Here is a 25076-nt window from a genome sequence, read left to right as displayed (position 1 = left end):
AAGGGAACTGTGACCTATATTTGTTGTATCAACACCACACAAAAACATACAATCATTGTATGAAATCTTCTGTTTTCAGTCTGTTACTGTGACAGTCTAAAAAAGTTTGAAGGCTGTATGCCCCGGCATTCTCTAGTTACCAACAGGAATCCGTCTCTAAATCATTGTGACATTCAGATTTGATCCACAAACTAGTTGTCATCTACTGACCACAGGCAATCATCCACTTACGTTGGATCACCTTATCACTATATACCAAATTATTTGCCGGTAGTTATTTTAAAATCAAAATTCAAATGATCAACCAACTAACAAGTTCAACAATGCATCACTCTTCTTACAGCAAGAGCATTAAATACTGCATTTCTGTGAAGTTTGATACAGTTTTAAATGTGTACCTGTACGAAATGAGCAAATTGTCCGATGTTACATGAGAAAGAGGCAAAGTTGCCCATTCGAACCAGTCTTGTAGGTTTTTGTACATGAATGTTGATTACGTCATTGAAGATTTTCCTAACCCTTCTTTCTTGTTCGGTTTTTAAGTCCCACAATTTTAGGTCATACCTTGACTTCCAAGTTTTACCAATGGGACTGCCAATGTCTAGTCTGTACAGTATTTCTGGCACCAACTCCACCTGGAGAGAGCCACCTTCCTTCAGCATCCTCGTCTTTCAAACTTCTCATGGTTTGGGGCAAGTGATTGGATGTTTGCTACCTTTACCACTCAGCCATGGTTTGCTGTTGTTTTTCTTTGCTGTGAACCACATACTTCTAAAAAGTTTGATACCAAGGAATTTCTTTCTTAACAGTGTGTTTAAACAGGATGGTGTTACAGTGTTCACCCAGAAGAGCTCACTACAAGCATTACAAATTTACTGTTTTATTTTTTTTTTTTTTTCAGTTAACAAACTGAATATATCAGACATAATTAACTGCTCATAAAAATGACATGAAAGCTGAATATTACAAACAAGAGGGCCATGATGGCCCTATATCGCTCACCTGTTATCATTGCACTTGAGGACAAGAAGGTCCTCAGAAAAAATATCTAAGTCCAAAGGACAGGAACAACAAAGGGAAGAAATTTAACCAAAAAGAAAACAAAATTCTTACAAGGTACAGATATGTCAAAATACACCTAAAAATTGGAGGTACCATCCATGTTGTACCACAGAAAAGTGGTCTCGGTTTTTCCCTACAGCCAATAATAAAAAAGTTACTAAAAATAAGCTATTTATAGTAACGTAAAAGGGAAGTAATTAAAAAAAACAATTATTGTTAGTGAACAAAAGAAGGATCTGCCAAATCTGTTGACATAAATGAAATTTCAGATCAGTATCTTCATTAGTTACGGAGATATACCCATTTTAATTTGAAATAAAGGGAGGTAATTTGACATAAAATCAGTCCATAGTTATCTACCCTGATTGGCTCAGTCCAACTAATGACAATAATGAAATTTCAAATAAGTCCTATAAGTACTTACTGATATAAATCCATTTTGATTACTATCAGGGGAGGTAATCAGATATAAAATAACTCTGGAACCTACGATTGGATCTGATTTGTCATGGAATCCAAGATTTATTGTTGTTGAAGATATTTTGGAAGTTTCTATCAAATAAAACCATAAATGAAGTATCTATATGGCTGCAAAAGCCAAAATAGCCAATTCTGGACCTTTAAGGGGCCATAACTCTGGAACCCATGATGGAATCTGGCCAGTTCAAGAAAGGAACCAAGATCTTGTGGTAATACAAGTTGTGTGCAAGTTTGGTTAAAACAAATCATAAATGAAGTTGCTATTGTGCAGACAAGGTCAAAACAGCTAATTCTGGCCCTTTCAGGGGCCATAACTCTGGAACCCATTAAGGGATCTGGCCGGTTTAAAAACGGAAACGAGATCTTATGGTGACACAAGTTTTGTGCAAGTTTGATTAAATTCAAATCATAAATGAAGCTGCTATTATGCAGACAAGGTCAAAATAGCTTATTCTGGCCCTTTCAGGGGCCATAACTCTGGAACCCATAATGGAATTTCGCCAGTTGAAGAAAGGATCAAAGATCTTATCGTGACACAAGTTGTGTGCAAGTTTGGTTAAAATAAAATCATAAATGAAGCTGCTATTGTGCAGACAAGGTCAAAATAGCTAATTCTGGCCCTTTCAGGGGCCATAACTCTGGAACCCATAATGGAATCTGGCCAGTTCAAGAAAGGAACCAAGATCTTATGGTGATACAAGTTGTGTGCCAGTTTGGTAAAAATCAAATTATAAATAAAGCTGCTATTGTGCAGACACGGTCAAAATAGCTAATTTTGGCCCTTTCAAGGGCCATAACTCTGGAACCCATAATGGGATCTGGCCAGTTCAAGAAAGGAACTGAGATCTTATGGTGATACAAGTTGTGTGCAAGTTTGGTTAAAATAAAATCATAAATAAAGCTGCTATTGTGCAGACAAGAAATTGTTGACGGACGCACGCACGCACTGACGAAGGGTGATCACAAAAGCTCACCTTGTCACTATGTGACAGGTGAGCTAAAAAGAATTGAGGATGGTTCAACTGTCAATATTCTAACATTGACAGTACCAGTAAGCAGAAAGAGAATATTAGCAAAACATCCGTATTAAAAGCGTGCTTTCAGCCTAATTCTTAACAGCAACAAGAATCAAAACTTCCAAGTATCCTTAATGACAAAAAAATTTAAGAAAGTCTTTGCAGACAGTTACAGTCTGAAAACACATTACAACATGATGTTTATAAAGCATAGAAAATATTAATTCACTATATGATGAAATGTCTTGAATTCTAAAATATTCCATGCCGTAACACTACCGATGTTATTCAGAACTTTTTTTTCACTTCTCAAGTAAGGCTACGAGAGCATTTAAAGTTTTTTCAATTCCAAGTTCTTTCAGCATCAGTTGAAATTTGTCAGAAGCACTTTCAAGAATTTCACGGTTTGGGTCTCGAACTGAAAAATAAAATGGCATCAGACTACTAAAATTGTTTTAAGTGTTATATACTGAAACAAAAAAGATATGCTAATATTGCCATACTGTAATTACTGATATGCTAATATTGCCATACTGTAATTACTGCACCGTGTCAGCAAAGCTGACTTCTGTTCTGTTAATTTGACATAATTATAATTCTACAAACATGAAATAAAAAATAGATCATTTTTTTCATTTGTCCATTAAGAACTGTTTAAATCCCAAATAAAACCCAAGGTGCATTAACATCAGATGCTGAATAACATTCCTGTAGTTCTATGTTTCTAGGTCAAACATTTTTCGAGATATCTGCAATACAAAAGCTTTGGACCTTTCTAAGATGGGTCTTGAGTAACATCCCAAACAAAAAACCAAAACAGCACAACTTCACATGCTGAATGGTATTCCTAATAAGTTAGTTACAGGTATTTCTATTTTTAGCTCTAGGGGCCCAAAATAGGGCTAAGTGCCCCCATTGAAAAATGAAGAGAGAACCTTACAAATGATGCCATTACATGCCAAGTTTGATAAAGATCCATCAAGCTCTCTTAGAAGTTTTTTTGAAGGTTTTTCTATTTTTAGCTCTAGCGGTCCCTTATAGGGGCAAACTGCATCTACTGAATCAGTTTGGAAGAAGACCTTACAATGATGCTACAGAACATGTTTGATAAAGATCCATAAAGTGGTTATGAGAAGTTGTTGATTTTTTTTTATTTTTAACTCTAAAGGCCCCTAAAAGGTACCAAATGCCATACTGAAGATTGAATGTTTTTCTATTTTTAGCTCTAGCGGCCACTAAAAGGGACCAAGTGCTCTCAATTGAACAAATTTAGAGAGGATCTTGCCAGGATGCTACAGACAAACTTTACTATTATTAAAGTTAGTAGTTTCAGAGAAGAATTGTGGACAAAAGACCATCCACCTATGCTAACAGTTCACCTAGAATGGAACACCCTGAACCTTTGGTTCAGATAAGTTCAAAACATTAACCTTAATATGGTTTTAGAATTGAATGGGTAACTAAGCATCTTATAACAACAGTACATAAACTGAGTTACATTTTTTAAAGAGAAATTCAAAACAAACCCTTCTTAGGTACATGAACAAATAGCTGTATATCTGGCAATACACTGTATGTATCTGTGACCCTGAAACTCCATACTATCTCAAAGGAACTGAAAAACAACAGAAAATATATGGAAGGGTCTAAGAATAAAGAACTTGCAACAAAATCAGCACTTGTGAGCACAGTTGTCAGGGAGGCTGCGATTCAATATATGAACATAAATTATTGATAGCTGACAACTAAACTGAAATGAAAAAATATTCATTTATCCCTGCACAAACCAACAAGAGTACCACCTGCGGGTGCTCATCTGCAAGTGCTGGACAATATGTAAGAAAATAGTTAATAGTTAACAGATTTTCTAAGTACCAAAGGGTCATAGTTTTGACAAAATGCATATCAGAGATATGGTTCTTGACCCATATAGTCAACTTATGATGACAGACAAGTGTACCTCTTACAGCTTTTGAGAAAAGGTGGGCCTAAACAAAACAAGAGGGCCATGATGGCCCTATATCGCTCACGAGAGTAATCATTAAGACAAACATTCTGACAAAGTTTCATAAAGATTGAGTCAAAATTGTGGCCTCTTAAAATGTTCACAAGTTTTTCCTTTAAATTGACAGGGTGACCTAGTTTTTGACCCCACATGATCCAGATTCGAACTTGACCTAGAAATCATCAAGAAAATCATTCTGACCAAGTTTCATAAATATTGGGTCACAACTGTGGCCTCTAGTTTTCACAACCTTTTCCTATGATCTGGCCTACTGACCAAGCTTTTAACCCCACATGACCCAGTTTAAAACTTGACCTACAAATCATTACGACAAACATTCTGACCAAGTTTCATAAAATTCAAAATTGTGGCCTCTTGTGTACACAAGTTTTTCCTTTGATTTGACGGGGTGACCTAGTTTTTGACCCCACATGACCTAGAAATCATCAAGACAATCATTCTAACTAAGTTTCATCAATATTGGGTCATAACTGTTAGGGGTGTAACGATACATCAAACTATCGATGCATTGCGATACTAAGTGTCCCGATAGCATGCATCGATAGAAAAGTCACGATCCAATAACAATCGCCGATAGTTCCTTCAACAATCGATAGTTTCGATAGTTTTGAAATTTTTGTAAATACAGAAATAATTTATAATTTATAAACCAAGAAACTGAGCCAGCTTTCATTTGCGCCTCGGAAAATGTTAACGTCTCCATTACAATAATTACCCTCACGGAATTAAACTACCATAAAGGACTGAGAAGTCTGTGAGATAATTAATAAATTTAGTTTCTTAGAAACTTTGATTAAATATATTTAAATAACCTGTTAATTTTAGATGAGAAAATGTACTATGGACATGGAGAAAGAAGGCTATATACTTGTATTATACAGCAAACTGTTCGGTAGGGCCCTTCATTTAGTGCTGGTACACCTTAATCCGATCCGTTAATTTTCGTCTTTTTTGATGCTTTGGGTTATTAAACATGTTGACATTCGCAACAAAATGGCCGATTCATTTGAGTATACCTTGCATAGGTTTATTGTTTTACTTATTTTTCCGAAGCCAAGGAAGGCAAGAAATATTTAATGTTAGAATTATTTCTGTCCGTTTCAGTTATACAAACATCTCAATGTGTGTTAACAGCAATTATAAACAGTGCCGTCTCTTACACTGTGTTACAATGCCAGTTGGTAGCTTTACTGTATAAAATATGATGGCCGATAACTATTGCAATAGTATCGCAATAGTAACCTGCAATAGAATAGTATCGCAATAGTTTTTAAGCAATATCAATAGTATTGCAATAGTCAAAATTGGCCTCAATAGTCACCCCTAATAACTGTGGCCTCTAGAATGTTAACAAGCTTTTCCTTTGATCTGGCCTACTGACCTAGTTTTTGATCTTAAATGACCCAGTTTCGAACTTGACCTGAAAGTCATTAAGACAAACATTCTGACTGAGTTTCATAAACATCAAGTCAAAATAGTGGCCTCTAGAGTGTTCACAAGCTTTTCCTTTGATCTGGCCTACTGACCTACTTTTTGACCCCGCATGACCCAGTTTCGAACTTGACCTAAACATCATCAAGACAATCATTCTGACCAAGTTTCATTAATATTGGGTCACAACTGTGGCCTCTAGAGTGTTCACAAGCTTTTCCTTTGATCTGGCCTACTGACCTAGTTTTTGACCCCCACATGACCCAGTTTCGAACTTGACCTAGAGATCATCAAGACTAACATTCTGACCAAGTTTCATAAAGACTGGGTCACAAATATGGCCTCTAGAGTGTTTACAAGGCTAATGCTGACGGATGACACACGACAGACGCCGAACAATGACCAGTCACAATAGCTCACCTTGAGCACCTGTGCTCTGGTGAGCTAAAAATTAACCAAGAAACTCAAATTTTCCAAGTACAAAAAGGGCCATAATTCTGTCAAAATGCCAATCAGAGTTATCGTTCTTGGCCCACATAGTCAACTTATGATGATAAACAAGTGTACAAAGTTTAAGAGCTGTGCCTCTTATAGTTTTTGAGAAAAGGGGGACATAAAAAATTTAACCAAGAAACTCAAATTTTCTAAGTACAAAAAAAGGCCATAATTTTGACAAAATGCATATCAGAGTTATGGTTCTTAGTCTACATAGTCATCTAATAACGATAAACAATGTGCAAAGTTTCAAAGCTGCAACTCTTATAGTTTTTGAGAAAAGGTGGACCTAAATTTTAACTAACGTTGACCCCGATGATCAAGTGACACAGTACCTCATAGATTTTTTTCAAATTGAGACAAAAATCACTTAAATGACTGCAATTTTCACATGCTGTTCTCAACATGCACAGGAATTCTTTTCTACAGCATACTAGCACAATTTGAGTATAGATCTCAAAATTCTTTATTACAGTACTAATTAAACCATTAAATTTCTTCTAATTGAAGGAAAGTTCACACAATTACGCTCTTACAATGACCATTTCCTCGAATTATTGCGGTCACTTGGAGGCAAGTTAAGATCCATGAACCAGCAACCTTTTAGGAGTCAGACACTACCTCTATACTACAATGCATCATATTCATCCACTCACCATTTCTTCACAGGATGTGTCAAATTCAGCACTTGTAAATTTGGCCTTGTTGCTATTTTTTGGTAAGTGTTCACAAAATGCTCAAAGGTTTTCTGTCTTGTCTTGTACCAGGTATTGTAAGGACGTAGCAAGGTGAGAAATCCTTGAACATTACCTTCCTCTGCTAACCTACAAGCAGGAAGAAACTAGAAAATGCTTTTGTAAAAAAGCGCATGTCTCCCCCAATGCAAAGTCCTATAGGCAAGAAGTCAATAGGGGTCAGGAGCAAAAGTCAAAGAGACACTGATGGTTGGCTGCAATAGGGATCATCTACTTGGCATGTCCAGTCATCCTGCTAAATTTCAACACTCTTGGCCTAGTGTTTCTCAAGTCACTGTTCAGGCTCCTGTGACCTTGACCTTTGATCGAGTGACCTCAAAATAAATAGGGGTCATCTACTCTGCATGTCCAATCATCCTATTAAGTTTCAACATTGTAGGTAAAGTGGTTCTCAAGTTATTTCCAAAAAATGATTTTACATGAACAGGCCACTGTGACTTTGACCTTTAATAGACTGACCCCAAAATCAATAGGGGTCATCTACTCTGCATGTTCAATCATCCTATGAAGTTTCAACATTCTGGGTCAAGTGGTTCTCAAGTTATTGATCGGAACTGGTTATCAATGTTCAGGCCTCTGTGACCTTGACCTTAAACGGAGTGACCCCAAAAACAATAGGGGTCATTTACTCTGCATGAACAATCATCCTATGAAGTTTCAACATTCTGGGTCGAGAGGTTCTCAAGTTATTGATTGGAAATGGTTTTCCATGTTCAGGCCCCTGTGGCCTTGACCTTTAACAGAGTGACCCTAAAATCGTTAGGGGTCATCTACTTTGCATGACTAATCATCCTATGAAGTTTCATCATTCTGGGTCAAGTGGTTCTCAAGTTACTGACCGGAAATGGTTTTCAATGTTCAGGCCCCTGTGACCTTGACCTTTCACAGAGTGACCCCAAACTCGTTAGGGGTCATCTACTCTGCATGACCAATCATCCTATTAAGTTTCAACATTCTGGGTCAAGTGGTTCTCAAGTTACTGACTGGAAATGGTTTTCAATGTTCAGGCCCCTGTGACCTTGACCTTTAATTGAGTGACCCCAAAATCAATAGGGGTCATCTACTTTGCATGTATAATCATCCTATGAAGTTTCAACATTCTGGGTCAAGTGGTTCTCTAGTTATTGATCGGAAATGGTTTTCCATGTTCAGGCCCCTGTGACCTTGACCTTTGACGGACTGACCCCAAAATCAATAGGGGTCATCTAATCTTCATGACCAATCATCATATGAAGTTTCAACATTCTGGGTCAAGTGGTTCTCTAGTTATTGATCGGAAATGGTTTTCAATGTTCAGGCCCCTGTGACCTTGACCTTTGACGGAGTGACCCCAAAATCAATAGGGGTCATCTACTCTTCATGACCAATCATCCTATGAAGTTTCAACATTCTGAGTCAAGTGGTTCTCTAGTTATAGATCGGAAATGGTTTTCAATGTTCAGACCCCTGTGACCTTGACCTTTGACGGAGTGACCCCAAAATCAATAGGGGTCGTCTACTCCAGCAGCCCTACAACCCTATGAAGTTTGAAGGTTCTAGGTCAAATGGTTCTCCAGTTATTGCTCGGAAATGAAGTGTGACGTACGGACGGACGGACGGACGGAAGGACGTACGGACGGACGGAAGGACGGACGGACAGGGCAAAAACAATATGTCTCCTGGGGGAGACATAATAACTTTTACAAAATGTGTAAAATCTGGTCATCACTGAAAGGGCATTTTGATATTGACCTAACCACTGGATTCCAGGATTATGAACTAGTTCTTCCTTCTTGCATAGAACAACTTCCGACATGAATCAGTTTTCTCTTATTCTGACATCTGCCAAATTGTCTCCTGATAAGAACTCATTTTTACCCAAACAAAATAGAATATTAGATTGGTTTTGTAGAAAATGGTCCACCTGTCGGTCTTTCCAAACTTTTATATTTAAAAAAAAAAACAGTTACAAATAAAAGCACAGCAATGAAATAGACACCAACAATATTTTACAGGTCCCTTGCTCTTGTTCACCACTTTTAGACAATTAGTGAATTTCCAATCAAAGTGACAATGGCAAAATCAACATGTTTGTTCTTAATCATAACTTCAGGAATTTTAACTGGTTCTGGTAATTTGGTATTATGAAAATCGATATTGATAAGCCGTCCTCGTTTATGCATTGTTTAAAGTAAAGCCAGTTCAGTTGTTTTAATTAGGATTGATAGAATGATTTTCTTCCTCCAATTTTCAAGAAATAAAGAAATCAGTGAAATACAAATCAGTGAAACAATAAACCATTTGTTTCTACTTTAGCAAGATAAAAGAAACAAGAGCACCGCAATGTGGAGCAATATACGCCGAAGGACCCCTAAGTGTGACCTTGACCTTGAAGCGAAACATGCCCTCTGTATGTCATCTCGATGTGGTGTACATTTGTGGCAAATTTCTTTAAAATCCTTCAAGCAGTTCAAGAGTAACAGAGCGGACACGAAACAAATTCATATGACCTTTGACCTCTGTGACCTTGACCTTGAAGCAAGCCATCCAAAACATGCACTCTGCACTTCGTCTCGATGTGGTGAACATTTGTGTCAAGTTCCTTCGAAATCCTTCAAGGGGTAAAAGAGTTACACAGCGGACACGAAATTGCTAACAGACGGATGGACAGGTTGTGAGAAACTGAGTTCTAGCACGATTTCTTATCCATGATATCCAAAGAGATGGGAAAACACCTGTCTGACTCAGGCAGAAATGTAAGATCATTTTTCTAGCCTACCATTTAAACATTTTTAAAGACAATAAAACTGTTTTACTTGCATACCATTTGAACGTTTTCAAAGATATTATAAACTATAAAACTGCACATGTAGTTGATGATGTCATAATTATTTGGTCACGATGCATGCATGTACATGTAGTGTGTTGTTCCCTTGGTTATGTAACTGACAATATTCAGTCGAATTAATCATAGGTCAGCATTTAGAAACTCATTATATGTCAGCCTTATAAATTCCGTTTAAAATTTAAATCTTAAAATTCATTATAACTTCAATGTCAGTTTCTGATCATCCTTAAGAACATATCAGTTAAAATTCCAAACAGATCTTCTTTAAGAACTTTTCAGTTTCAAATTCAGCATGGATTAGCCCCAAGATTACCGAGATATGTGTTGGAGAATTTGAAATAAAAATGGAAACTTGAATGATGTAACAACTTTTACTGCCAGAAATATAAGGAAGCTACTAAATGGCAATACATACTGTTCCACAGTATCTTTCAGGTCCCTGTATACACACTCCGAGGCAGAAATTGACAGGTGTGTTATCTTTGAACTGACTGTTGTATTCATATCCTGCAAACAATTCAATATAATTTTTTTTTCTTTGCAGGTGTGGGGGAGGATGATGAATTGGTGCTTGATGGAACGGGTGCATTTGTTTAGTTGAGTTCATGTACAATACTCCAACATATCAAAATGCCACACTTTCTAATTTTTCTACGACAGCATTTATTAACAAATTTTCCTCCAAAACCTTCCACTAGTGATTTCATATGGTAGCTTGTAAAATACTAAGCAACAAGTAATAAGCTTTTTTTGCTACAAAAAGTATAATACTCTTAAAATTACTAACAATACATTTTATAATTCGCTCATCTAAATGCAACTTCAGTAACTGTTGTCAATGCAATGGCTGGCTGTCCAAAAACAGAATTCAATATTCTTCGTAAATTTACAGAAATTTCCTTTCTATGCTGGTACCATGCAATCACTTACCATAGACTCATCTATATGCATTTTCAGCTGAAACTCAACATGTCCACATACCCCATTCAATTGCTTTTTCTTCTTCAAAAATAATTTGTCTGTCAATGTAAAATAAATAAATACTGATACATGTATCAAAGAAACAACAAAAGTTCTTTTATTTCTTTATGACAACTAAAATATATTTTTCAACAAGAGGGCCATGATGGCCCTATATCGCTCACCTGTTATTATTGCACTTGAGGACAAGAAGGTCCTCAGAAAAAATATCTAAGTCCAAAGGACAGGAACAACAAAGGAAGAAATTTAACCAAAAAGAAAAACAAAATTCTTACAAGGTACAGATATGTCAAAATACACCTAATAATTGGAGGTTACTATTCCATGTTGTACCACAGAAAAGTGGTCTCGGTTTTTCCCTACGGCCAATAATAAACAAGAGGACCATGATGGTCCTGAATCGCTCACCTATCTCCACATGACCCAGTGTTCAACTGAGTATGACATCGTTATTTCTATTATTTGACATAGTGACCTAGTTTTTGAGCACATGTGACCTAGATATCATCAAGATAAAAAATTCTGACCAATTTTCATGAAGATCCATTGAAAAATATGGCCTCTAGAGAGGTCACAAGGTTTTCCTATTATTTGACCTAATGACCTAGTTTTTGAAGGCACGTGACCCACTTTTAAACTTGACCTAGATATCATCAAGGTGAACATTCTCACCAATTATCATGAAGATCTCGTGAAAAATATGGCCTCTAGAGAGGTCACAAGGTTTTTCTATTTTTCGACCTACTGACCTAGTTTTTGACCGCACATGACCCAGTTATGAACCTGACCTAGATATCATCAAGCTGAACATTCTCACCAATTTTCATGAAGATCCATTGAGAAATATGGCCTCTAGAGAGGTCACAAGGTTTTTTCTATTTTTAGACCTACTGACCTAGTTTTTGACCCAACGTGACCCAGTTTCGAACTTGACTTAGATATCATCAAGATGAACATTCTGATCAATATTCATGAAGATCTCATGAAAAATATGGCCTCTAGAGAGGTCACAAGGTTTTTCTATTTTTAGATCTACTGACCTAGTTTTTAACCCCACGTGACCCAGTTTCGAACTTGACCTAGATATCTTCAAGGTAAACATTCTGACCAATTTTCATGAAGATCCATTGAAAAATATCCCCTCTAGAGAGGTCACAAGGTTTTCCTATTTTTAGACCTACTGACCTAGTTTTTGACTGCACATGACCCAGTTTCGAACTTGACCTAGATATCATCAAGGTGAACATTCTGACCAATTTTCATGAAGATCCATTGAGAAATATGGCCATTAGAGAGGTCACAAGGCTTTTCTATTTTTAGATCTACTGACCTAGTTTTTGACCCCACATGACCCAGTTTCGAACTTGACCTAGATATCATCAAGGTGAACATTCTGACCAATATTCATGAAGATCTCATGAAAAATATGGCCTCTAGAGAGGTCACAAGGTTTTTCTATTTTTAGATCTACTGACCTATTTTTTAACCCCACGTGACCCAGTTTCGAACTTGACCTAGATATCATCAAGATGAAAGTTCTGACCAATTTTCATGAAGATGCATTGAGAAATATGGCCTCTAGAGAGGTCACAAGGTTTTTCTATTTTTAGACCTAATGACCTAGTTTTTGACCCTACGTGACCCAGTTTCGAACTTGACCTAGGTATCATCAAGATTAACATTCTGACCAATATTCATGAAGATCTCATGAAAAATATGGCCTCTAGAGAGGTCACAAGGTTTTTCTATTTTTAGACCTACTGACCTAGTTTTTGACCCCACGTGACCCAGTTTCGAACTTGACCTAGATATCATCAAGGTGAACATTCTGACCAATTTTCATGAAGATCTTGTGAAATATATGGCCTCTAGAGAGGTCACAAGGTTTTTCTATTTTTAGACCTACTGACCTAGTTTTTGATGGCACGTGACCCCGTTTCGAACTTGACCTAGATATCATCAAGATGAACATTCTGACCAACTTTCATAAAGATTCCATGAAAAATGTGACCTCTAGAGTGGTCACAAGCAAAAGTTTACGGACGCACGGACGGACGACGGACACCGCGCGATCACAAAAGCTCACCTTGTCACTTTGTGACAGGTGAGCTAAAAAATTACTAAAAATAGACTATCTATAGTAACGTAAAAGGGAAGTAATTCAAAAGAAAATTATTGTAAGTTAACAAAGGATCTGCCAAATAAATCTGTTCACATTAATGAAATTTCAGATCAGTATCTTCATTAGTTACGGAGACATACCCATTTTAATTTGAAATAAAGGGAGGTAATTTGAAATAAAATCAGTCCATAGTTATCTACCCTGATTGGCTCAGTCCAACTAATGACAATAATGAAATTTCAAATAAGTCCTGTAAGTACTTACTGATATAAATCCATTTTGACTACAATCAGGGGAGGTAATCAGATATAAATAACTCTGGAAACTACGATTGGATCTGATTTTGTATCAAATAAAACCATAAATGAAGACTATATGGCTGCAAAAGCCAAAATAGCCAATTTTGGACATTTAAGGGGCCATAACTCTGGAACCCATGATGGAATCTGGCCAGTTTAACAAAGGAACCAAGATCTTGTGGTAATACAAGTTGTGTGCAAGTTTGGTTAAAATCAAATCATAAATGAAGTTGCTATTGTGCAGACAAGGTCAAAAGAGCTTATTTTGGCCCTTTCAGGGGCCATAACTCTGGAACCCATTAGAGGATCTGGCCAGTTCAATAAAGGAACTGAGATCTTATGGCAACACAAGTTTTGTGCAAGTTTGATTAAATTCAAATCATAAATGAAGCTGCTATTGTGCAGAAAAGGGCAAAATAGCTAATTCTGGTCCTTTCAGGGGCCATAACTCTGGAACCCCTAATGGAATCTGGCCAGTTCAAGAAAGGAACAGAGATCTTATGGTGATACAAGTTGTGTGCCAGTTTGGTAAAAATCAAATCATAAATAAAGCTGCTATTGTGCAGACAAGGTCAAAATAGCTGATTTTGGCCCTTTCAGGGGCCATAACTCTGGAACCCATTATGGGATCTGGCCAGTTCAAGAAAGGAACAGAGAACTTATGGTGATACAAGTTGTGTGCAAGTTTGGTTAAAATAAAATCATAAATGAAACCACTATCGTGCAGACAAGAAATTGTTGACGGACGGACGGACGAACGGACACACGGCGGACGAAGGGTGATCACAAAAGCTCACCTTGTCACTATGTGACAGGTGAGCTAATAAAAACAGGAGCCAACACAAATATTAACAAGAGGGTCATTGACCCTAAAGCGCTCACCTGTTTATAAGGCTTTAAGTGTGTTTGTATAACATAATGGTAAAAATATTGATAGGTTTCTTCTATGTTAGCGGTCACACACATTCTTTAACCTACGGCAATAGTTAGACAGTACAACTCTGATATCATACGCCAAAAATCAAGGCTCTAGCTATTATTGATTCAGAGAAGAAGATTTTCAAAGTTTCTTATATAAAAGCCTATAGTAAGTACATGTCACACACAGGGGCTTGGCCATTTTTGACCTTAAGGCAAGAATTTGGTCAATTATGGTAGAGAGTTAAACCCTTATCAGCATTCCCATTCACGCAAAAATCCGCATAATTCACGTATAAAAAGTCACTTGCATGCAAGTTTTAAAATTCCACGGGTACAATGCACGCTAAATAATCTGACAGAAAATACATTGTTCGCCCATAAAGAGCCGAAATTCAAGTAACCAGACATTATTTTTGATCCGCACACGCAAATTACCGCTTTACACACTGTTGACAGTTTGTGTCAAGACGAGTTGAATTTACATGCCGATAGCATAATTTAAGCTCCACCTACTCCAGGTACTTGTGAGATTTTCGCGAGAACTGTGACAGCGAATCAAATTATTCGTAAAACTAGACGCGATAGTATTCAGCCAATCAACAATGCTTTTACATCTTTGACACTTACCGATAATTGTCAACATGTGCAATGTTTTAGGACGTTTTTTTCAACAAGCTGTGGAATAATTAAGTGGTCAGCTGGCATCTACTACACAATTATTTGATCTCCATTGTAAAAGAAAGACTCGTTAGCTGTTTGTTTATTAATATTTACAAAATGACCGGCAGCCTGACTTTCATCAGGCAATTTTCTACAAATTACTTTTCATTTTTATTCGAGTCCGATACTGTTCATGCTAAATAAGTATTACCCGCCAAGTTTACATATAGTAGCAAAAAAAAATGTTATAAAAACTCGGCTGGTAATACCTACCAGCGTCTGCTTGAATTTTTGAAAACAGCTTTTTTTCAAAATTATGGAATAAAAGAAAAACTCATTGCATGGAAAATGATGTATCTAAGAAAATGAATGGTCACATCAATAGTTTTTATCCATAAACAAGAAAATTATAGCCATCTTTTCAAATTGCTTCACAAGCTTGCTGGGTGTGTGTGGGGGGGGGAGGTATATTGAGTTAGAAATGATAAATTTCTATTTTTCAACTAGAAGTCTCTCCACTTTCCTATAAAAAGAAGTGACTTCTATGCTGTATCCCTGCAGTGCATGTGTAAAACAAACTACTGTCATTAACACAGGCTGAATAAAAGTCACTTCCCATGTACTTCTTTATTATTTTGTTTCAGTTGGAACATTTTCTTCAATTTGTATGGTTTGTACCCAACTTTTTTATCATGTACCCACATTTTCTGAAGTATGTGGGTACAGGTACCCACTTTTCAAAAAGTCAGTGGGAATGCTGCTTATATCACATGCCAAATATCAAAGCTCAAGAGAAAAAGATTTTTCAAGTGTGATAGCTGAAAACCTATTTTTAACCAAAAAGACCCATATGTTCAATGAACCAGAACCATTTGAATAAATTTGAAAGAGGGGTACCCAGAGATTGTTTGTGTAAAGTTTCATCAAAATCCATTCAGTGGTTTTGGAGGAGATGTTGTTTAAAGAAATTGTTGATGAAAAGTGACCACGCCCCCTTGCAGCCATGTTTTTTAACAAATCGGAATAATTTGAATAATATTGGTAGCGGGTCACACAAGGTCCATTTATGCAAAATTATTTTAAAATCGGGCCAGCAGTTTCACACAAGATTTTTTAAATTTCCACTATACACATATAGGGAAAAGTGACCATGCCCCATGGCAGCCATGTTTTTGACGAATCAGAATAATTTGAACAATCTTGGTAGAGGGTCACATAAGGACCATTTGTGTAAAATAATTTTAAAATTGGGCTAGCAGTTTCACACAAGAAGATTTTTAAATTTTCCACTATATACGTATAGTGAAAAATGGCCAACGCCCTCTGGCGGCCATATTTTTTGATGGATCAAAATAATTTGAACAATCCTGGTAGAGGGTCACACAAGGACCATTTGTGTAAAATTATTTTAAAATTGTGCCAGCAGTTTCACACAAGATTTTTTTAATTTCCACTATATATATAGGGAAAAGTGACCACGCCCCCTGGCTGCCATGTTTTTTGACAAATCAGTATAATTTGAACAAATTTGGTAGAGGGTGACAGAAGGACCATTTGTGTAAAATTATTTCAAGATCGGACCATTGGTTTAGGAGATGTCGTTTGAAGATTTTTCTACTTTTAGCTCTGGCGGCCCCTATATCCAACCAAGCGAAACCGTTTGAATACCTTTGGAAGAGGACCACTCAAGGAACATCCAGGCGAAGTTTCATCAAAATCCATTCAGTGGTTTTGGAGGATATACTAATATAAACAAGAGCTGTCCGTAACAGCCAATGCTGGACTATTCGGATTGCTGTCCCAGAAGCAGGACTATTAACCCTAAATGTTTAAATATCTATAAAGTTTCAATCCAGAATCTGCATTAGTTTTGGACAACTTGCATGCAAAACATTGTAACTTTTGAAGTTCAAAAGAGAACATAATTTTGCAAAAAAACATGTCAGAGTTATGGGACTTGATGCTATGAACCAGTTTCATAAATGCAAAGGAAAGTGTAAAGTTTCAATTCAATATTTGCATTAGTTTTGGCGATAGTAGCTTGCATGCAAAATTTTAACCTGGATTTTTTAAGTCTAAATGGGGACATAATTTGGCCAAAATACATGTCAGAGTTATGGGACTTCACACAGTGAGGTTGGTAATTGACAGGCAGGGCTTCGGAAATTTTGATAACTCAATCGGTCCAAAACGAAAATCCTGACATCGGCGCTACCCCACCCACCGCATTCCCAATATTACTTATTTTGTAAAACGTGATAGAGTAAAGAAATAAGCATTGTCATGCATTAAAACTGAGTTACCAGTCACCGCGCGTTACCATACAATGAAGACAGTTATTCAGTGTTATGTGTGATCGTTACTTTGTTTAAATTTTGATGTTTTTCCGAGATAATACTTGCTAGGATAAAATTGCCGAGGCATTGACATCGTGTGCGTAACTAGTCTAAAAGCCAACGCACGTGACTTCGATACCGTATACATGGCAGATACTGTGATGTTTCCTTATTCTTTGACGGAATTCTACAAAATACAATGCGTCAAAGTGAGTTACACGACACATATTCTCTGCTAAACAGCCTCGGTATTTAAATAATACTCTGCCGCGGACCGAATGTGTACGTTATGTGAACGCTGAGATCGAATTTCCCGCATGTATAGTACCAAAACGTCACGCGGGTTGGCCACGGATATTTCATTTCACTTACGTTGTACTTCAATAAGCAACTACATTTTATAAAGTTATATGTTCTCTTCTGATGTAAACAAAATTTCATTTTGAAACGTTTTTTAAAAGACCGATTTGATAAACAGCGCCACTCCAGTTTTCTTTATCATTCGTGGTTGCCCGTCCATTTTATCTTCTTTTTTGTACAGTCGGGTTGCAAAGACGATTTTCTGCATTTGTTTCAACTGAAGCCCCAACAAATGAATCATGTAATTTTTTTCAAATCAAGTAATTATAAAAATTATTTTTATCGGTTTTCCGTGTGATGTCTCATTAAATCAAAAACCTATAATGTACAATTATAGCTCTTTGATTAAATCCAGTGACCATTTGTTTGTTACCGTGATTAAACATAGCCTTTTGAAATAAACCATCCGTCGGATTCTAAATAAAAGAAGTGGATCCCCGTCGAAATGATTTGGATCCAGTCAGAAACGTTAGGAAACCAGTCAAAAATGTTTAATACACTGCAGTCGGCTGTCTGCAAACATTAAAGGATGTGCCGCGCGAGCACTGATTGCGTCACACGCTAATTACGGACCGATTATCAAAGTGACAATCAGACCGTTTGACACATTTATTGATTATCTGAGGGTGCGACCAACAATTTTCTGCTTGGCAGGTGATCGTGTATTGAGATATCAGACCGAAATTTATACTTTTCTCCATTTTTACGGGACCGATTTTATTCGTTTTTTCAGTTCACGAATCGGTCTGAAAAGTCAAAAGTCGGTCCAAAACCGACAAACCGGCAAATTTCCGAAGCCCTGGTAATTGACCTAGAAAAAAATATAATTTCAAAGCTATAATTATGCTTTTAAATAACAGCTATATGTACTTGCATGCAAAGATTTAACCAGGATTTTTCAAGTCACAAAAGGGGGCATAATTTGGCCAAAATGCATGTCAGGGTTTAAATATGGGACTTGATGCTATCTAGATTTATAACACTGAGGACATTATGTGAAATTTCAATTCAATATCTGCATTAGTTTTGGAGATAGATTTCTAAGTCCAAAAGGGGACATAATTTGGCCAAAATACATGTCAGAGTTATGGGACTTCACCCAGTGAGGTTGGTAATTGACCTACAAAAAGAAAAAAAATAGTTTCAAAGCTATATGCCTTTCAATGATAGCTGTACATACTTGCATGCAAAACTTTAACCAAGGTGTGACACAGATGCCGACGCCAGGGTGAGTAGAATAGCTCTGACTATTCTTCAAATTGTTGAGCTAAGAACTGTTTCTTTTCTATCAAAGATCTATCTAAAACAGGATAAAACCTACCTTGGCCTATTATTTCAGTTGTTACCCCAGTAATAGCCACACCTTTTAACTCTTTCAAAGTATCAATCTGAAAAACAACAACAAAAGAAGTTTATTTTTCTCTTTACATAACAATTCATTATAACTAGCATCTCAAATTGGCTTAACACAGAAACTTCCCAACTCATTTCTGTCAATAGAATATAGAACAATAAATGCCTTTGTGAAACACACCTGAACATACAGCATTTTTTCTCAGATTTGTCTCCCTTTAACTGTTTGAAACATGAAATTATAAGCAATTTGGGAAAACAACCTTGGACTGGAATATCAGTATATAGTAATAGCAACATTTACACAAATACTAAATCCATCTTGTGTATTAGATAGTATTATGCTTTACATAATTATATAGATTTACATTGTACTAAGAGTTTTGGTTGGAATATGTACAAAAATAAATAAAGACTTTATCAAAAACGGGAAAAAACACTTTTTGGAAAGGGGACTTAAAACTGCCCCCAAACATTAAGTGTTTAGGATGAGAAAGTAAAATAACCTTTAGCCTGCTGGTGGCAAGTGATGTCTGTGCGGGCTGATCATGGTCTGCACTATTCACCAGTCAGTAAATTTTAAGTAGATAGTCCCCCATCAAATAATAAATGGTACTGCCAAAATTGAAGGCTTGATCAGTCCATTTTAGAAATTTAGCAGGCTGAAGGTTTTAATATACAATGAAACTGCATAATCACCTGGTGTTTCAGACCCTGTACCCTGGCTCTGAGAATATCTTCACCTTCTTCTTCAACATTTAGTTGGTTCTGATAGTGCCTAAAATATTATTAATAATATTGAGATATACTCCTTTTATCTTGAAATGATTTGGGTTCAGGTTGATAAACGTGATTTATATCAACATCATTAACAAGAGGACCATGATGGTCCTGAATCGCTCACCTCTTCCCATATGACCCAGTTTTGAGTATGATGTCGTTTTTTCTATTATTTGACATAATGACCTAGTTTTTGAGCTCATGTGGCCCAGTTTTAAACCTGACCTAGATATTATCAAGATAAAAATTCTGACCAATTTTCATGAAGATCCGTTGAAAAATATGGTCTCTAGAGAGGTCACAAGGTTTTTCTATTATTTGACCTATTGACCTAGTTTTCGAAGGTATGTGACCCTGTTTTGAACTTTACCTAGATATCATCAAGGTGAACATTCTCACTAATTTTCATGAAGATCTCATGAAAAATATGGCCTCTAGAGAGGTCACAAGGTTTTTCTATTTTTATACCTACTGGCCTAGTTTTTGACCGCACGTGACCCAGTTTCAAAACTGACCTAGATATCATCAAGGTGAACATTCAGATCAATTTTCATGAAGATCCATTGAAAAATATGGCCTCTAGGGAGGTCAAAAGATTTTTCTAATTTTAGACCTACTGACCTAGTTTTTGACCGCAGTTGACCCATTTTCAAACTTGACCTAGATATCATCAAGATGAACATTCAGACCAACTTTCATACAGATCCCATGAAAAGTATGGCCTCTAGAGAGGTCACAAGTTTTTTATTATTTGACCTACTGACCCAGTTTTTTAAGGCACGTGACCCAGTTTCAAATTTGATCTAGATATCATCAAGTTGAACATTCTGACCAATTTTCATGAAGATCCATTCAAGGGTATGGCCTCTAGAGAGGTCACAAGGTTTTTCTATTTCAAGACCTACTGACCTAGTTTTTGATTGCAGTTGACCCAGTTTCAAACTTGACCTATATATCATCAAGATAAACATTCAGACCAAGTTTCATACAGATCCCATGAAAAATATGACCTCTAGAGAGGTCACAACGTTTTTTCATTATTTGACCTACTGACCTACTTTTTGAGGGCACGTGACCTACTTTCGAACCTGATCTACATATCATCAAGATGAACATTCTGATCAATTTTTATGGAGATCCATTCACAAGTATGGCCTCTAGAGAGGTCACAAGGTTTTTCTATTTTTAGACCTACTGACCTAGTTTTTGACCGCACATGACCCTGTTTCGAACTTGACCTAGATATCATCAAGATGAACATTCAGACCAACTTTCATACAGATCCCATGAAAAATATGGCCTTTAGAGAGGTCACAAGGTTTTTCTATTATTTGACCTACTGACCTAGTTTTTGATGGCAAGTGACCCACTTTCAAACTTGACCTAGATATCATCAAGATGAACATTCAGACCAATTTTCATACAGATCCCATGAAAAAATATGGCCTCTAGAGAGGTCACAAGGTTTTTCTATTATCTGACCTACTGACCTAGTTTTTGAAGGCACGTGACCCACTTTCGAACTTGACCTAGATATCATCAAGTTGAACATTCTGACCAATTTTCATGAAGATCTCATGAAATATATGGCCTCTAGAGAGGTCACAAGGTTTTTCTATTTTTAGACCTACTGACCTAGTTTTTCATGGCATGTGACCCAGTTTAGCAGCTGACCTAGATATCATCAAGATGAACATTCAGACCAACTTTCATACAGATCCCATGAAAAATATGGTCTTTAGAAAGGTCACAAGGTTTTTCTATTATTTGACCTACTGACCTAGTTTTTGATGGCACTAGACCCAGTTTCGAACTTGACCTAGATATCATCAAGGTGAACGTTCTGACCAATTTTCATGAAGATCTTGTGAAATATATGGCCTCTAGAGAGGTCACAAGGTTTTTCTATTTTTAGACCTACTGACCTAGTTTTTGACGGCATGTGACCCAGTTTCGAACTTGACCTAGATATCATCAAGGTGAACATTCTGACCAATTTTCATGAAGATCTTATGATATATATGGCCTCTAGAGAGGTCACAAGGTTTTTCTATTTTTAGACCTACTGACCTAGTTTTTGACCGCACGTGACCCAGTTTCGAACTTGACCTAGATATCATCAAGATGAACATTCTGACCAATTTTCATAAAGATCCCACAAAAAATGTGACCTCTAGAGTGGTCACAAGCAAAAGTTTACGGACGCACGGACTGACGGACGACGGACGCTGCGCGATCACAAAAGCTCACCTTGTCACTTTGTGACAGGTGAGCTAAAAATGCAATGTTGTATTTATAAGTCACTTTGAAAAATTAATGGATGAATCAACCATATTTCATCGATTTACTTAATGGACTAGGACCATAAATCAATACAGAATCAGTTTTCTTTATTACCTCATTTAATTCTAAAAACTTGCATTTTTAATTCAGAGTATAACAGTTAACGGTCCTCAACATATTTCATGATATGTGTTTTTCCAAGCACTAGGTCAGAAAGTGAACTTTCCTTTAGATACCATAATTTCAAAATGGAAATGTATGTCACCCTGTGTAAATCATGCATATTTCGTCATCAGTTAACTTTACACATTGCCAAACTGTCTAAAAATTCAATATTTTTTCCCCTGAATTTTATTATTTTCCTTAATAAGTCTTTTTTTTTCTTTCTACAGTAGGGGCCATTTATAGGCTTCTTTCCCTCAGACTGCTATTGGAAGGGGATACAAAGAATTTTTTTTTTTAACAGGGATCAAAAAGCGATTTGAGCGATATCGTCCCTGTGAAGTCGGCCACTTCGCCTAATCATCACCTCCAGACGAAATCCGAATCGTTGAGTTTTTCTGAGTGTTGTAAACTGTTTACTTAAAGTTGTAAAACTTGATGCATATTCTAGATTAAATTACCGATAAATCCATAGTCAACCCCGCCTACTCGCCTGTCAAACTTCAGCCAATCGTATCATTAATATCCCACAGTGTTAATCAATAATGTGTTAGCCGCCGCCATTTTGAAAAACTTCAATCGGTGTGTAAAAGCTGATAAACTTAGCGAGTGCATGGTCTTATGCATCAACAGTATATTATTTATTTATTTCATTAAAAACTTCCTTCAAAAAATATTTCAAATACGGCCAATTTCTATAAATTAATTACCCGGGTGCTGTGGATAAAAAAAAATACGATTCCGCGGATGTCTGAACTGCCGTACAAAATTATTGCAAAAAGATTGCCAATATCTACGAGTTTGGTATTATTTTCGAAAAGATTAATAAATACATCAATTAAATGTATAAATCTGAACATTTTGATGCAAGAATCGGGCATTATTAAAGCACGAGAATCGAAACATGAATGAAAAATTTCACGGCGTTTCGATCTCGCACCTGATAAACTTACGAGTTTCGGAGGTGTAAATTTCGGATAAAAATTTTAAGGCGACTTTTTCATAGCTAAGTTAATACTTTATTTATACATTCATGAAAATAATAATGCAATAATCAATTTCCTTAAATAATTACTGTTTTATAAGTTATAGCAAGACCCACAGAAAGTGGAAATATATAATTATAAGCTGGAAACTGAATAATACGCCGATTCTTCTCCTTAAATTCCTTGATTTCTCCCTAAATTCTGCGGAGGGAGAAGTCATTTCTCCCTAAAATTTTGACCTAGGATGATCCCTGTTTAAGACCGCTTACTTTATTTGATCTTCAATTCTCTGATAATATGATGAAAATCAACCCCTGGAATAGTCTAACTCATAGGATTATCTTCCCTTTCTTTTGGTTTCAGTCTGTAAAATAACATCAGGGGAGGCAACTGCAGACCATGACTGGGACTAACTCCAAGGTCTTAGGATAGAATATTATGAGATAATGGCAGTTACCACATGTTTGTGTGAAACCAATGGGAGCCAACAGAGCCACATCCTACTATTTATATACTGACTTAAAGTTTTAACTTACTGCCAGGCTTTGAGAAGATTGCTCTGTTTTTCTTGTTCCTCAACTGCCCTCTCTAGCTCTGATATTTCTCTTTCTAACTTACTTATTTCTGTATCAAAGTCCACTATTTCTCCAGGTACAGGCATCTCTGAAATACAGCACAACTTAGTAAAACTACCTGAAATTATAATTAAAAGCAAAATATTTAAGTTTACATTAACAGTTAAACATTATGCCACCTTTGACAAATTACAAATAAATATTCTGACAAAGCCTTGACCAAATGTGGATTTTCATTTCTCCATCAAATTGGTAATCAGCAGATGAGATCCATATCTGTGAAAACATGCATTTAAAATTCAGATTTACACAGTTTATTTCAGTAACATGCATTCTTATGACCCAATGAAGTATATGTTTCAGCAAAAGAATAAAAATTGATGTGAATCAGCAAAAATTTTCCTTTCTGTTCTTTTAAGTAAGAAGTGACAGTGTCTAAAATACCAGAAAGGTAGACAGACAGGTTCAAAGATTATTCACACGGATATGTAAGAATCACAAAAAGGTGTTTTATGCCAGCAAAACAACAAAGCAAAAAGTACTTAGTTGCATTACACAACAAACAAAACCTTATCTACTGTGTTGGGTATAGGTCAAAATATGTTACGCATTAATTCAAAATCATCAATTATTATGCATATATGTGTAACAGGGATTTATTTTTCTGTAATAGGGTTTGTTAATAGGCTTCTTCCCCTGGACAGTAAATTTCTTCCAAATCATGCAGTTTTCCCCCAAAATTGACTTTGCATCAACTTCACCCAAATACTAGGTGAAATTTCAGCCCAATCACAGGTCTGGTCCTTCTAAGTAAAAAAAAAAAAAAAAAAAAAAAAAATAATGATAGTAAAGATCAAATTATGTTTTCTGGATGTCAAAAGGCAAATGGTTGGAATATGTATGGCACAATCCTCCTTTCACTAGTAACTAGATCGGTAATAAATCATTTGTCACAAAATTCAAGTTTTTGTAATTTTTCTATAGTTAAAAATGCCAGTGTATTACAAGATTTTCTCGCAGAACTGATTGAAATATGATATTAAATCTAGGATATAGACTGGCTATATTCACAAATTAAACTAGAACTGTCACAGGAGCGACTTATACCCCCACCATACGGTCTTGTCACAGAATGGCAACCATAAGAAATGTTAAAAATACTTAGA

The 25076-nt window shown here is 36.3% G+C and overlaps 1 protein-coding gene across 3 annotated transcripts in view; it reads right to left on the bottom strand.

Annotated features, from left to right (window-relative positions):
* Nucleotides 1-864: 864 nt before the first annotated feature.
* LOC128548013 (uncharacterized) overlaps nucleotides 865-25076 on the bottom strand; it is a 29872-nt gene continuing 5660 nt past the window's right edge. For 2 of the 3 annotated variants that reach the window (XM_053522270.1, XM_053522271.1), the window contains exons 2-9: nucleotides 23872-23998; nucleotides 19824-19902; nucleotides 19093-19159; nucleotides 11023-11111; nucleotides 10508-10599; nucleotides 7167-7334; nucleotides 4085-4173; nucleotides 865-2976 (exon numbers count right to left, since the gene is read on the bottom strand). In XM_053522270.1, coding sequence (XP_053378245.1) covers nucleotides 2861-2976; nucleotides 4085-4173; nucleotides 7167-7334; nucleotides 10508-10599; nucleotides 11023-11111; nucleotides 19093-19159; nucleotides 19824-19902; nucleotides 23872-23998 — 827 coding nt within the window. In that variant the 3' untranslated portion in view covers nucleotides 865-2860. The remainder of the gene's footprint in view (nucleotides 2977-4084; nucleotides 4174-7166; nucleotides 7335-10507; nucleotides 10600-11022; nucleotides 11112-19092; nucleotides 19160-19823; nucleotides 19903-23871; nucleotides 23999-25076) is intronic. The other variant, XM_053522272.1, reaches the window with a different exon arrangement.

Source organism: Mercenaria mercenaria, chromosome 13 (genome assembly GCF_021730395.1).
Source record: "Mercenaria mercenaria strain notata chromosome 13, MADL_Memer_1, whole genome shotgun sequence".
NCBI lineage: Eukaryota > Metazoa > Mollusca > Bivalvia > Venerida > Veneridae > Mercenaria > Mercenaria mercenaria.
This window is presented reverse-complemented; position numbering and strand designations above follow the sequence as displayed.